The 15960-nt window shown below is 34.5% G+C and overlaps 1 protein-coding gene across 12 annotated transcripts in view; it reads left to right on the top strand.

Annotated features, from left to right (window-relative positions):
* Positions 1-15960, top strand: part of ROBO1 (roundabout guidance receptor 1) — a 1111527-nt gene that overhangs the window by 773655 nt on the left and 321912 nt on the right. For all 12 annotated transcript variants that reach the window (XM_060297918.1, XM_060297919.1, XM_060297925.1 and 9 more), the window contains one exon: positions 15370-15696. In XM_060297918.1, coding sequence (XP_060153901.1) covers positions 15370-15696 — 327 coding nt within the window. The remainder of the gene's footprint in view (positions 1-15369; positions 15697-15960) is intronic.

Below are 15960 nucleotides of genomic sequence, written 5' to 3'. Positions count from 1 at the left end.
GCAAGTATTTCATTATTTTTTATGGCTGAGTATTATTCCATTGTCTATATGTACCACATCTTCTTTATCCATTCATCTGTCAATAGACATTTAGGTTGCTTCCATGGTTTGGCTATTGTAAATAGTGCTGCTCTGAATAGTGCTGTAAATATCGGTGCATGTATCTTTTCAAATTATTTTTCTCTGGCTATATGCCCGGGCGTGGGATTGCAGCATTATGTGGTAACTCTATTTTTAGTTCTTTAAGGACCCTCCATACTGTTCTCTATAGTGACTGCACCAATTTTCATTCCAACAGTGTAGGATGATTCCTTTTTCTCCACACCCTCTCCAGCATTTATTATTTATAGACTTTTTAATGATGGCCATTCTGACTGGTCTGAGGTGATACCTTATGGTAGTTTTGATTTGCATTTCTCTAATAATTAGCAATATTGAGCCTCTTTTCACGTGCCTGTTGGCCATCTGTATATATTTTTTGGAGGGATGTCTATTTAGGTCTTCTGCCCATTTTTTGATGGGGTTGTTTTCTTTTTGATATTAAGTTGTATGAGCTGTTTTGTATATTTTGGAAATTAATGCCTTCTCAGTAACATCATTTGCAAATATTTTCTCCCAGTGTGTAAGTTTTCTTTTCATTTTGTTTATGTTTTCCTTTGCTGTGCAAAAGCTTTTAAGTTTAATTAGGTCCCATTTGTTTATTTTTGCTTTTATTTCCATTATTCTAGGAGACAGATACAAAAATTATGTTCAAACCATTAAGTTTGTGTGGCTAATGGATGAATAAGAATTAAAACTTGAAGATTTCCTGAGACTAGAATTTAAAGTTGTTTTGAGAATTAATAAATGTTTAAATGTAAATTTAATCCTGTAAATTTAATGTATAATCTGTAATGAAAATAGGGGTTTGAGTAGTCATTAGTATTTTGCAGGAAGGTTCTGAACAGTGTGAACCAAATTGAAGGCACAAATAAGCATATTTTTAAAGTGATGTAACTAGGAATATAGCATTAAAGAAAAATCATATACTTAATAGTATATTCATACTTAATTTTCATTTCCGTATATTAAAGGATTATAGAGAATTTTAAAGTAACATTTTAGAAAGGCAGTATTATAATCAAAGTACCAGACAACTGTAGGTTACAGATAAAAAAGTTGGAATTTAGCATTTTTTAACAAGGTGTTAAGTATTTTTGGAATTATTGAAATTTTTTAAAAAATACCTTTAAAAATGTATTTTTGAAGATATGCATCAACACTTAAACTTTTAAAAACGCATTGGTCCCCAAATTCCATAACTAAGATGGTATATTAAGGAAATAATTTAATACATGAATGAAGGTGTATACACAATTATGTTAAACTTTAGATTTTGATAATCCTAAAAATTTGGTAATAAACTTCCTATAAGGAAGTTCAGTTAATTGTAGCACATCAATGAGATATATTATTTATACATTTAAAGTTTTATGGTTTTTATACATAAAAAAACATAAAAATATGTTTTTCATGAGTTCCTAGTGAAAGGGCAAAATGTTTACTGTAAGAAAAAATTGATTTTAGGATATATCATGTAAAAATGAATAGAATAATATTGGAAGGAAGGGTATTAAAATAATAGCCTTGTTTTTTTCTGTAGGTGTATGGAATTATAAGTAAGTATTTTATTATTTACTTTACTCCATACTTTCTACATTTTCTGCAATGCATTTTTTATTATTTATTTTAATTTGTATCAGTTTTTGTATCTTTTTTATTTATAAAAGTAATATATAAAAGGAAGCATAACTTTTTGGCTGTCGGTTTTGAGAGGCTTGTTTATACTATAGGTTAATTTTTAACTTGAGTAAAGTTGAGACAACAGCTCAAGTTATGTTGTTATACTTCCTACCCCTGGAACAATATTTGCCATTTTCTTTCCATTTCTTCACTCAGTGATTTCGTAATGCACAAGTATATGAGTAAAATATTCTCTTTGAAGAGCGTATTCTTGCAAGTATACATTAGTCATATATATTTTAGATTTTTTAATACATGATTACACTAAATGTTGTATTAAGGTTCTGCTAATAGTTAAGTGGAGAATAGCTATTATAAATGTAAACTCTGGAGCCAAATTACCTGAGACCATGACTCAGATCTCTCATATATTAGCAGTGTGACCTCAGGTGAATTACTTAACATTGTTATGCTTCAATTTCTCATCTATAAAATGGGATTAATAATAACATTGCAGTTTTTGTGTGTCTGTGTGATAATTAAATGAGTTAATGTATTTGAAACACTTAGAAAAGTGTGGAATTCATAGTAAGCACTGTATAACTATTTGCTAGTATTAACATTAATAGTCATTGAAATATTGTAAAAATGGTATAATTTCAGAACACTCAATAATATGAGAAATATATATCATCATAGGCTCAGCTTCTAGTTCAGTGGTTCTCAAACTTTAGATTTCATTAAAATCACATTGTGTAAAGTACCACTTAGAAGTCGTCACACCCAAAAGGCATGACTGAATAGGTCAGGAACCACTTATCTACACTTTTAACCTCATCCCAAGTTTTTCTAAAGCAGAAAAATAAAATAAAGAATACTTAGAAATTAGAGAAACCTCTAAAACAAATAAAGATGGATCACATATTGAGGCTCATTGCTTTCATTTAATGTTTCATATTAAAAAAATTTTTTTTAAAGGTTACCTACTGAGTGGGTCATTACTACTCCAGTTTGGAATGCCTGTACCTGATATTTTGGAAGGCTTTATTTTGATGCGCCTATATTTGTCTCTGAAAACATTAGATGCAATTTTATACATACTTGTAGTAAACAAAATACTTATTTCAAAAGAAAAGTACCCTTACTTTTTCAAAAGACCATATTCTATAAATAAATAATATATAATATAAAAAATTTTTTATATAATGTATAAAAAATACATTATATAAATATAGTTACAAATAAATACAGTTCTAAAATGAATAAAACAAAAAATCAGCCAAGTAAACAAACAAAAACAACTTTCATCCCTCTCCATCTCAGTTCTTGTTTCAGTGCTAGCAGAAAGCTAGAGAAATACCTATTATATTGAAATATTTTACTAGTTATTAACAGGTTGAGTAGGAAAAATGTAAATATATTTTGATAATGTAATTGGGTCTTAATTTATTATTAATAGAAGGTCTCAGAATTGCTCAAAAATAGTCAAATGTGAAGAGAAAATTTATTTAAGATAAAAAAAAAAAAAAGACTTTCCCTGAGTGACAGACTAGGAATTACCTTGTAATGTATCGAAGATAAGTAAAATAATTAGGTCTATTTGTTTCCTAAAGAGAAGAGGCGATTGATACCTGTTAATAGGTTTAAATCCATATCCAGTCTTTGAACTCCTAGTGATGACACAGGGCAGGACCAAGCAGCTCTGCGCCTCAGGGTTTGTGGCCTCTTTTCATTTAAATCTCATACAGACTTTCAACCTTTCCAGGAAGGTTTATTTTTGGTTGAAGACATTTGCTTCTGCTCATTCTATCTTGCATGGAGTACATTTGCTTCCACTAATTCTAACTATGTTGCACACAGCTTTGCATATACAACTCTTTCATTTGTTCAGTGATTGCTTTTGTGTATTCACAAAAAAGTGTAATGTTGGCTAAAAGGTATATAAGTGCATATGCATTGTTTAACTGCACACAGTGTTAGCTGTGTGTCGTTCACATTAACTTTGCATTTTTAGTAACAGAGAGAGAGAGAGAGAGAAAGACAGGTACTACTGTTTTTGTTTGTTTCTTTGTTTGCACTCTTGTATTACCTGCATCTAGCAAAGACCTGGTGTAGTGTGAGTACTTAGTACATATTTGTTGAGTGAATAAATGAATGCTAAAGAGTTAGCAAAAGTTGAATTTTATTTTCTCCATATTTTCCAAAACATTTTGTTGGCTTTCACACTTCTAAAATAAAATATTTTATTATGAAAATAATACCAGAACATCATGGAATACTTAAAAACTAGAGAAAATTAGAGAGAATTTTCAACAATGCCTAAGAAATTGACATTAATATTCCTTTTACATCTTTTTTCTTGGTCTCTTTCTCCTTCTGTCTCTCTTTCTCTCAGTCTATCTCTTGTGCTAGAATTGTGCAACTTACACTTGTGTTAATCTTTGTATTTGTGCTGCACATGATACTGTGTACAGGTTCCAAAGGTCTTAGAATTAATTTTAAAGAAAGCTCCCTACTTCAAATGGACCAGTGTATCTCCAAATCCTTTCAGGGAGGCCATTGCTTCAGGGCTCCTTTCCTGTGGATGTTTGCTTCCCAGAAGCAGAAGTAAAGATTTCCATTACTTTCTCTTGAACCCAGGGGTGGGGGTTGGGGGGTGGGAGGGGGTGGGAGGGTGGGCACTGACTGCCTTCAAGCATTGATGTGTGTCTATACCATGTTCTAAACTATTTATAAATACGTGTGAGGGCACCCATCATTTTTTTCCCATTATCTGATTATTCATTCAACAAATTCTGTTGAATACCTGCTGAGTGCTAGATGCTATTGTAGGCACTGGAGATGTAGAAGTATTTCAGTTATTTTTTATTTAGTAACTAAGCAGAAGTATTTCAATATTATAAATGCTTTCTAATCAAAACTGATTTTATGGCGCTTTCCCCTCAAAATTAAACCACCATCAAAATAATGATTAAAAGTATTATATTTCCTTTTTAAAGTTACATTAACATACAAAATGATAAATTCATATGGACATATTATTGCAATTACAAAATAAAAAGCCCTCAGGAAAAAGTGACAACAGACCTCCATTCCACAAGAAAAAAAAATTCCAAACGTACCTGCAAAAGAAGGAGAGAGAGAGAGAGAGAGAGAGAGAGAGAGAGAGGGAGACAGAGAGAGAGTTACAAATCTCAAGTCAGAGTGCAAAAAAGAAAAAAATCCTCAGAAGAATTTTTTGGAATTTTATCATTTTGCATCAAAATTTACATATGGTAATAATTTATGTACATGGATTTTTCTCTGTTAGATCAACTACACAGCACTTTGTTGTGGATTGATGAAGTATTTACTTATCTCTTTAGAAAATAAAGATTACAGAGTCGATTTTAAGTTAGCATATAGGATAGCTTTTAAATCCCCATATCTCATATGTCAAAGGATTAGAATCTGCCTCTCAGCATTTTTTTATTAGGGTGCCTTTTAGAATCTGTAAGAACTAAATTTGAGATATAATGAGAGAGAAATGGGGAAGTTATGGAGAGGTAAAGATGAAAGTTTGCTAATTGTAAAAGAGTTTGTTTAGAAATTCTTGTTCATGTCAGAAGTATTGACTGTGTTTTAAAATGAGTGAAGTTGACTGCATTCCTATAGAGATTTCTCAGTAATCTTTTAAAAGTTGTTTTAAGTGTTTTGTTTTCCAAAAGAGTAATTGTCTTTAGACTCTTTAGACCATTAATTTTAGAATTGCAATTCCATACTCTATCTTGCAGACATTAATAACTTAACCTAGATTCAGGAGTTCTCTAAATATGGCTCAAGCATGACTAATTCAAGAAATAAAGTTGAAAGTTTTATTTTAATACTTTAATTGATTAAAGGTTATTGACTAAGTAAATTATATCTATACAGATTCTATGAAAATCTAATGTAACTCTTTAGGGAAAGAATTGATAAATATTACTTTACATAATCATTTTTTAAAAACTTCTGTACAGTTAAGGAATTGTATTTTATCCATATTTGTTTTTATGTACTTTTAATTTATGATTTAAAAACATATTTTTAAGCACAAAAATAAGATTATTTTCAGAATAAAGGTTTTCCCCTAGAAATTTGAATTCAGGACAGAGGAAGATTAGTAAGCCAGGTTTATTTTATACAGTTTTAAGAGTGTTTTTGTGTTGCTGTTTCAATAAGGAAAGTCTTCTCATGTTCTGTGTACTGAAGTAGTTAGCTAAAATTTATAACCATTTGCTGTTTCTGTATTATATCCAAAGAAATGAAGTATAAATTAACATTGATTGGAATGCCACATAATTTGTTCCAATATGTTGAAAATCCAATATTAGGATGAACTATATTTCTATAGCAATAAAAAATATTCACAGGACGACCCATATACTGTTTTCACAGTTCAAAATATTGTCCAAAACGCTTTGCCTATAAAAAACAGTCCTAAAAGCTGAAATAAGCGATTCTATGTTCAGACCTAAATATCTGGGTTCATCAGTATGAGCATTAATAAATAAAGAATTATTTGTGAATTTTGATAGTCTTAGTATATCTATAGAGAGTTGACTTGAAATGTTATGCTACACAATTACCAACTGTATCTGTATTCTCGCTACCCATAGGATTTTTTATATTTGTAATGAAAAGGAAAAGAAGAACAATATGACTATTCACTCAGTTTATTGAACATCTTTATGATCATTACCTTGAACTCTTTATTGGGTAGATTGGTTATCTCCACTTTCCTTAGGTCTCCTGGGATTCTGTCTTGTTCCTTCATTTGGCACATATTCCTCTGCCTCCTTATTTTGCCTAATTCTCTGTGTTTATATTTATGTAGTTAGGTAGGTTGGTTACGTTTCCCAGTCTTGGAGAAGTGTCCTTACATAGGAGACATCCTATGGGGCCCAGCAGCATGCTCCCCTCTGTTCACCAGAGCTGTATGCTCTTGGGGTGTCCCCTGTGTGGGCTACCTGGGCCCCTCTGTTGTGGCAGGGCTAACTGCTGTGGGTGCGCTGGTAGGCGGGGTGGGCTTGTGGTCTGGTTGACTGCCAAGCCCTGCTTTGTGTGGTGACTGGTGCTGGGCCGCCCCCCCTGGTGGCCAGGTAAGCCTTTAGCGCTAATAGGCCAGAGGGAGGACTCCAAAATGGTGCTTGCCTACACCAGTGTCTTCATGGTATAACGAGCTCCCCAAGATGGCTACTGCCAGCATTTATGTCCTCAGGGGAGTCCCAGTTGCCTCCTGCCTCTCTGGGAGGTTTTTCTAAGATCAGCAAGTGGATCTGACCCAGGTTCCTTTCAGATTATTGCCTCTGGGCTGGGACTCAGAGGGTGTGAATTTTTTGCATGCCCTTTCACAGAGGAGTCTGTTTTCTATAGCCCTCTGACTCTCCCGTATCTAAACCCCTTTGGCCTTCAAAACCAAGTGTTCTGCGAGCTCTTCTTCCAGGCAGGGCCCCTGGGTTAGAGAGCCCAATGGGGGCCTAAACGTCTCGCTTTTTGGAGAAAACCTCAGCAGTTGTGATTCTCCTCCTGTTTGTGGGTCACCTCCCTGGGGGTGTGGGTCTTGACTGTACTATGTCTCTGTGCGTCTTATCTGTCTCATTTTGGTTCCTTCTTTATATCTTTAGTTATAGAAGATCTTTTCTGCTAGTTTTCAGGTCACTCTCATAGATAGTTGCCCTGTAAAGGGTTGCAATTTTGGTGTGTTCTTGGAAGGAGATGATCTCAGGGTCTTTCTACTTCACCATCTTGGCCCTTTCAACCATAATCTGTATTATTTTAAAAGCATTACTGTGTCTTTTAAAGTTTTGAAAGTAATATATTTAATCAATATATCTATATGGAATATTTTTCACACGGAACAGAGATGCTTCATTATAGATGACCTTAGCGTCAACATCTGATAATTCTTAGTAAAACAATCAGTTGGCTGTGCTGAGTGCTCTAGTTTTGTTTTATTTTTTTATCCTCTTTTGAAAACTGTTTTGCTGGAATTGTGCCAGATCTTGCCAAGAACTGTGTAAATGAGAAATTATTTTGGTTTGACTTCTCAACTAAAACTAGAGACTGGCTTAGTCTGCAACTGTTCTTACAGATTTAGGAAAAAATGTAATTGATTTCTTTATAAATTAACAAGAGTCCTAATGTAATCCCAGAAGAAGAGAATCATAAAATCAAACAATGGTCTTTATTCCAATTTCCAAAATACTACTTAATGGTTCTAACCCATGAGTTAATGCAATATTATTTTGTGCTTCAGGGATTATGCTAGCCTCTAAAGTATAGGTATTATTTTTATATTCATTTACAGAGGAAGAAACTTTCAGAGAGGTGAAGCAATTTATCCAAGTTCACACAGCTAACAAGTAGCAGAGCCTAGATTTAAACCCATTCAAACTGAATCCATTCTCTAGATTTAATAAAATTTCCCCACAAATAATGCTTTCTTGCCAATGCAGTTCCTTCTTCTGGAATCTAGTTTCTCCTCCTCCTACCTCTCCTTGTATGGCTCTTATTTTTCAGTATTATCCTTATTAATATTTCTGTCTCTTTTGTTGAACTTCTGGCTGTTAAGGTTAGGAATTTTATTTCATTTTTCTTTGCGTTGCCAATGCTTAGCACAAGTCTTAATGCAATGTAGGCATGATATATAGGTAAACTAATGGGTAAGAGAGTGAGAGAATTTGGACTTTAAGATATGCAAATATTTTGTTTGGCATTTTATTGAAAATAAAATTCTCTTATTTGCATGTTAATTGGAAATTTTACTAAAGGGCAGATAGGAAGCATGAACTCAACTGAACAACTCAACCCTCCAGTCCCTTTAGTTATAGCTTATAGTGAAATCCTGGCTGATTTGAGTCAGCTGAGGCAGTTCTTGCAGTTAATGCCATAGTAGCTTCTGCAATATTTGTATTCCATGATCATATTATTAAAAATAGGGGGAAGGGCAAGCAATATTGTTTCAAAAATTTAACTTATGCGACTGTCAGTCTTTCTCACATCTCTGGGGACACCACCATATGATATTAGATTCTGTAGAAATATTACAAAAATACCAGGGATTCATTCCTAGAATTTCATTTTGGTCTATTTTAGTAATCATTGAAGATCATAACAGACAGTACCAGTGGCACTCAGTTAATTATTGGGATTATTCTAAATTTTGACTAGAAAATAATCCCTCTCCCCAATTTGTTAGGTGGGATTATAATCAAGGGGAATTAGGAAGGAACAAAGTACCTAAGGAAAATGGCATGATCCATTAATCATATAATTATTTTAATGCATCTTGGATTCCTTTACTCTATATAAATTTCAGGTGAAATTACCGAGTTTTTCTGTAGAGTGTGCTCTGTTTCTATAGTTACAGTAAGCATGAGTATTTGGGAAATGTGTATAACTCAGTAGAGGATATTTAAGTCTACTCTCTGCACAGTGAGTAATTAATGGGTGCTGTCTTCTTATTTTTAACAAATATCTCCTTGTAGGATGAAATTCTGACAGGAAAATTACAGGATTGGAGCCCATGATAGGATTTATGTTAATAATTGGAGGCCTTTTGCTCCTTAAGATGTAAATGGAGCTTAAATAAAAAAGGTTAAGAGGCAAGGCTCTTTTAAGAATGTAAGTATTCTTTTACAAATATAGGTGTGCTGTCAAGGCAAATGTATATTCTCCACACCCCCCTTTGGGCAAATGTCACCAAATTGTCTATTAATATTCATTGTGCATATGTCAACTACTCACTGAACTTGTTTCTCTTGTGCTTTTAGCAATGTTACAGGCATTCTTGTGCTGCAGATGTTTTAATATGATACATGATACGAATGGATATTTTAATCATTTAGGTTTTCCATTTTACCTACCACGGGATAGGAAAAAGAAATTTGGATCAAAACAAAACTTTGTTAATAAAATAAATACTGCTTTGCTCAATCCGCTAAGAAGAAACAGACTTGAAAACCTAAACAAACAAAACCCTGAGACACGTATTACTGCTATACTAGAAAAGAAGAATAAAATCATACATTTGAAAAAAGAATAAAATTATATATTTGTATGTTTGCATACCTCAGCAAAATATTAACAAATCCGTCTCTTAAACGGTTACTTGCTTATGTTTCTGTAAATGCAATGTCTTAAAGGGGGGAACAGTTTACATCCAACTAGGAGTTTGGTTTCCTCATAATAAATCTCATGTGACTTTGATATATTTCCTTGAAATACTTAGCACTTACGTGTGTATCTTTTTCCAGCTGTGGTTGTGTAAATATTTAGATATTTCAGTCACTCATGTTTATATTTTATCTTCCAACCGGGCAGTTGTTGAAGGAATCCTGCCCTGCCCTTTTCCCTGATGCTGGCCTTTCCCGAAGTCAATTGCGTTATATTCCCAAGGTCCTACCAGGATTCTTGCCTTGCCTTGTCAGGATTCAGCTGACGTTATCATCCTAGTTCCTTGTTAAAGCCTCACTCCATCAGCCCCTTTCCTTTTACCCTCTCTTCTTTGTAACTTTTTAGTTTCTTATGCAGAATATAGTTGAAACCTTGAATTTGGTTTTGCCAAGTGTAATATAAACCTTTTATCTTATTATATAAAAAATACCCAAATTAGCATAACTATAATGGTGGTTATTGGGTGATTTATAGGACTCAGAATTTATGATTGAAGAAAGAAGGCATTTTATGAATAGCGAGTCAAGAATATTATATAAAGAGAGGTGTTGTGACAGAGTGGAGATGGACACAACCTCTAAGATTTATATAGTATGTTCTTCCCTAATTATTCTTGGTGTAACTCCCTCAAGGTCCTCCTTTGAGAAAGTGAATCACAGTTATTGATAGAAGTTGGGTGACGTTTTTCCCTCAAAGCATGCTGGTGGAAAAAAAAATGGGGATCAGTGATATTTAATTTTAATTATGCAAACTGTGTAGAAACTGAGGTTCTCAAATATTAAAACCTGATAAAATAGGAGAGCTACTCAGAAATGCAAGCTCATATTTAGATAAGCTCACAAGGAATGATTTATGTTCTCATTCGTTCATCATGAAAGTCTTTACTGAGTTAACTGACTATGAAACCATATGATTTACAGTTAGATATTCTCTGATTGCATGGGAAAAGAACATTAGATGTTATCAGGTTTGACTGCTTCTTACTGTTTTCATTATCTACATTTTAAATAAAAGTAATCAAAATTAACAACTTCCAGTGTTGGAAACAAGAATGGATTTTAACTAATTAATCCTAGCAATATTTATGGAATAGTGGGAAAGAGCAAGGATTTTGAATTTGACTAGGGTTGGATCCCAGCACTGCCACCTTCCAGCCAAGCACCAGTGCTTAGTTCCCCCATATGGGTACCAGATAACAACACCCACCTCATGAAGATGCTGTTGTGACAAAGGAGATGGTGGATAATTAATATTTGTTTTCTTTTCCATTCCTTTTCTTCCTGTTTAGACATGATAATAAAGAATAATTTATTATAGTTTTTAATAGAGATGATGAGTGCAATTTATAATTGTTATTATTGAGGTTAACTGATGACTTGTGATAAATATCACTCGGGAATTGGAAAGTTCCTTTCCTGAAGGTTGTACGTTATGAGAAATGTGGCATTTCTATGTTTTTTGTTGTGATTTCCAAAAGTTTTGGCTCTACAGCCAAGTAACTCTTTTTTTTTTTTTTTGCTAACCCTGTTCATTCTCTTCAGATTATTATATGCTAACAGTGTGTATTTTCTTTTGAAGTGTGTTCCTCAGAAGCAAAGTTCAGTGGTATGTCCCATAAAAAGAAAAATATAGAGTTCAGTGGCCAAATAAGTTTAAGAAATTGCTGCATATTATACTTTTCTTCTAGAGCACATAATGTACATTAGCAAGATTAAAAGACCCTGAGAACCCAGATCTTTTTTTGAGTAAACAATCTGAGAAAAGAATATTTCACAGAGCATTTTGAAAATTTAGCCTTTAATAGAATAGAGAGCATTTTTATTGCTGAAAGTCTTTTACTGAATGCTGCTGTACAAACATCATGGTGAAAACTTGGACCTGAGCTCTCCACTCCCAAAAGTCATATTGGCTGTGGTCCAGCTATACGTGGCTGTAGGTTAGGGATGGAGAGAGTCTTGAGCTCCACTGCACTTTCGTGGAGCCTGGGTGATCTCCAGGTTCTTTAATTGGCCGTTACTTCCTCTATACACGCTCCCTAGGCAGTTTTATTCTTTCCCAGTGTTTCAGTCTCCAACTTGATTTTCATATATGGATCCAACTGAGATTTTTTTCCTGAGGTCAAACTTGGCTATTTAATAGGCAACTTGTCGTCCTTATTTGGATATTCTGGAAGTATCCCAAACTCTCCACATCTCATGCTGAATAAATCATCTCTGTCCTTCTTCCTCTCACCACATCCCACTCTTTTATTCTTGACCTTCATTGGGACTGCCCTTCACCCATTGCTCAGATCAGAAACTCAGAATCTCTCTATCCTCTGCTTCTCTTCCATCTTGTGCATTTTTCATTTCCACCTTCTCCCACATTGCCAGTGAGTAGGTCCTGTTGATACTGTAACTAAATATCTCTAGATTCTTCCTTTTATCTTCCTGTCTGTCTGTCAAGATCCAAGTTCAAGCTTTCAGAATTTATTGTTTAAAGAGTGTAAAAGTGTCCTAACTAATCCCTTCCTAGCTTAGCTGCTGCAGTCTAGTTTCATACCATCAAGAGTGAGCTCTTGGGCTTCCCTGGTGGCGCAGTGGTTGAGAGTCCGCCTGCCGATGCAGGGGACACGGGTTCGTGCCCCGGTCCGGGAAGATCCCACATGCCGCGGAGCGGCTGGGCCCGTGAGCCATGGCCCCTGAGCCTGCGCGTCCGGAGCCTGCACATCCGGAGCCTGTGCTCCGCAACGGGAGAGGCCACAACAGTGAGAGGCCCACATACCGCAAAAAAAAAAAAACAAAAAAACAAACAAACAAAAAAAAAGAGTGAGCTCTTTAAAACCAAACTTAAGCATGCAGTCCCTTGCTTAAAATATTTGAATGTTCTTGTTGCCTTCATTTAGGTTCCAGAACTTTGGCTTGATGTACAAAGCCCACCTGACACCTGCCTTATACTGAGGCTGTACTAACCTACCTACAGGTCGCACAGTGTACCACATGCTTTTGTAGCTGTGCCTCTGAGTGAAATCCTTTCCTTTCTTTTCTTCCTGACTCATTTTTCAAGACCTACCTCAAGTTTCATGTGTCGGTATGCCTTTCTTGTGCAGTGTTAAGTGCCCACTCTTTGTATTCTTATAGCAACCTGTACATCCCCGTTTCCTATCTGAAATAGACTTACAGAATATAAATAAAATTGGCTTAAATTAAATATATATTACCTCAGCAGTTGATCTTCATTAGCATCCATCTTTCATAATTACAGCCAAAATAAGGGCCAGTAATATATTACAATGCTTTATTTTCTGAACTATACAGCACTTGTGGTTGAGTAATCTTAAATTCAATTTAAATTTCATTTGCCTTCAGTATAGCCTTTGCTAAAGACCACGAGTTTCCAAGTAATTTTTTCCCCATGTAGCTGGCTTAGTTCCTCCTCTTTTAGAGCCTGGTTTCATTTAACGGACTTATAGTATGCTGTATACCATGCACTGAACTAAAGCCATTTCTCAATATTTCAGATTATAAAACTATTACTCAATATTTCAGATTATAATTTTTTTGCTTCATGGTAGACATAAGCAAATAATAGATCTTTTAGTTTCATCATTCATTAAGAAATAGTAACTGCAGCAGTTACAAATTAGAGATGTAAATAAACCCCATGCAGAGCTTACAGTCTAGTAAAGGTTAAACAGTACGCCTACATGGTTACAATTTAAAAATAAAATCTTTTAAAGTCTCTTTGTACAGTGCATGATTATTAAGCTTCAGATCATTCCACTCAAATAGGGTTTTGCTGTTAGCACTTTGTTTATTTTTTTATTTACTCAACACTAATTTGTTGAGTATCTGTAGTGTGTTCAGCACTCTGCCAGGGATAAGGGAAGCAACCATGAGCAAAATCAGACCCACAGATCTTACAGAGTGATGGGAAAGACAGACAGTGTTCAAAGCATCAAACAAATAAATTTAAAATATAATTCTGATTATTTTACCATAGGTAGTTTCATACCCTTGCTAAAAAGAAGCATTTAAGTTTTGTGGTAAAGATCAGGGAAGGTCGAGATTTGAAAGAAGAATGGGTATAAACCAGGGTAAGATCCTTTTGATCCCAGACGCTGTGGCAGGCATAGGCCTGTGGTAGGAAGAAGCTTAATATATTTGTGGAACTAACAGAAGACTGGGGTGAAGAAAGCAGAGAAAGGAGTGGAACAGGAAGCATCCTGAGATCTAGATAGGGGAATGAACACACTGTCTCTTGTAAGTTTTGTTAAAGATTTTAAGAGCGATGAGTTTACTTTAAGAGCCACTGAAGTAGGGGAGGACCCAGATTGTATTTGTATTTCAGAGCCATTATTTGGCTGCATTGAAGTGAAGCTATTTAATTGCTTTCCTAAATCCTGGTGGGAATCTATAGTACTTTGATCTGGGATGGTAGCTGGCTGTAGAGAGTGAGATGAGTAGATTGATTTAAGAAACTTGGGGGAGGGTTAGAGGACAGAAAGAGGGGTGTCAAGCGAGACTGGTTTCTACTTTTCATTGTTTATTGAGATCGGAACACTGGATGAGAACAAGGTTTAAGGTTTGGTTGTTGAAGTTGAGAAATCGCTAAGATTTTTACATATGAAATCTATCCATGGCAACAGTAAGGTAGGAAACTTGATCCCTCTTTTAGAGATTATAATCTCATTGAAAAAAATAAGGTACAGACAGAAAATATTTAAATGACACATACACTCAGGCCTTCACTTATTAAGTAATATATAAGGTCGAGAATGTAGGCTCTCACCTAGTATCCTTTTTCATTGAATGTTATATTTAATTATTTAAACTCCATTATTTAACATTTCATCTTTGAAGTCTACTAAAATAGTAACAGAATTATTGGAGACAAATGAACTTAATTTATTAATAAAAACTCTGGGAAAGTAAATATATATATATATATATATACACACATATATACACATATATATTTATTATTTAGAAAAATATAAAGAACAGTTCCATCATATATATTTTAACATAAATGTTTATTATTATATAGCATATGTTTTGCTAAAGTGTTGATTGATGTTTCATTAAAAATGAGATTCCAGGAAGCCATGCCATTATTTGTAATAGTCGACAATTCTCTAACACATTCCTCTGCAAAAACAGGCACGTACATGGTACAAACAGACAGGGTAATGGGTTCTGAAAGGATTTGTGGACAAGGGATTTGGAGAGCAGACAGGATTTGTACAAAGTTTTAGCAAGAGCACTTTCTAAGTGGTGGGTCAAAAGGATTCAGGAATTAGAAGGAATAGTCAAGGTGGACACCAGAAGGATTAGTTAGTAAGGAGGTGAGGAAGAGTAGGTCATTATTATGCAGTGTTTAGATAGTAGTGCTAACGCCTATGCTTTTGAAATAAGACTTTTAATTGTTTTCAAGTGATGAAATGAAGATATTTTGTCAATTCTTATGCAGGCTCCCGTCTTCGTCAGGAAGATTTTCCACCTCGCATTGTTGAACACCCTTCTGACCTAATTGTCTCAAAAGGAGAACCTGCAACTTTGAACTGCAAAGCTGAAGGCCGCCCCACACCCACCATTGAATGGTACAAAGGTGGGGAGAGAGTGGAGACAGACAAAGATGACCCTCGCTCACACCGAATGTTGCTGCCAAGTGGATCTTTATTTTTCTTACGTATAGTGCATGGACGAAAAAGTAGGCCTGATGAAGGGGTCTATGTCTGTGTAGCAAGGAATTACCTCGGAGAGGCTGTGAGTCACAATGCATCGCTGGAGGTAGCCAGTAAGTAAAATGGGCTTTCTGTGTTTGGAGAGATGGCCACATGGGATCATTTCACTTGATCACAGTAATAAAAGTTTAAACCTGTATCACAGGCTTTACCTGAGGAAAATCTCTAGATTTGTATATGAATATCATCTACTATTTGTTTGAATTTTCTATATTTCTCATCTTAGCTGGTTATTCAAGCTAAATTGGGATTTACGCATAGTTGTTGAACTGTTTTACTTTTTAAAAAAATTTTTTTAGTTAAAAAAATTTTATTTT

This window comes from Globicephala melas, chromosome 4 (assembly GCF_963455315.2).
Source record: "Globicephala melas chromosome 4, mGloMel1.2, whole genome shotgun sequence".
Classification (NCBI taxonomy): domain Eukaryota; kingdom Metazoa; phylum Chordata; class Mammalia; order Artiodactyla; family Delphinidae; genus Globicephala; species Globicephala melas.
Note: the sequence above shows the minus strand (reverse complement) of the source record. Positions and strands in the feature narration are given on the sequence as shown.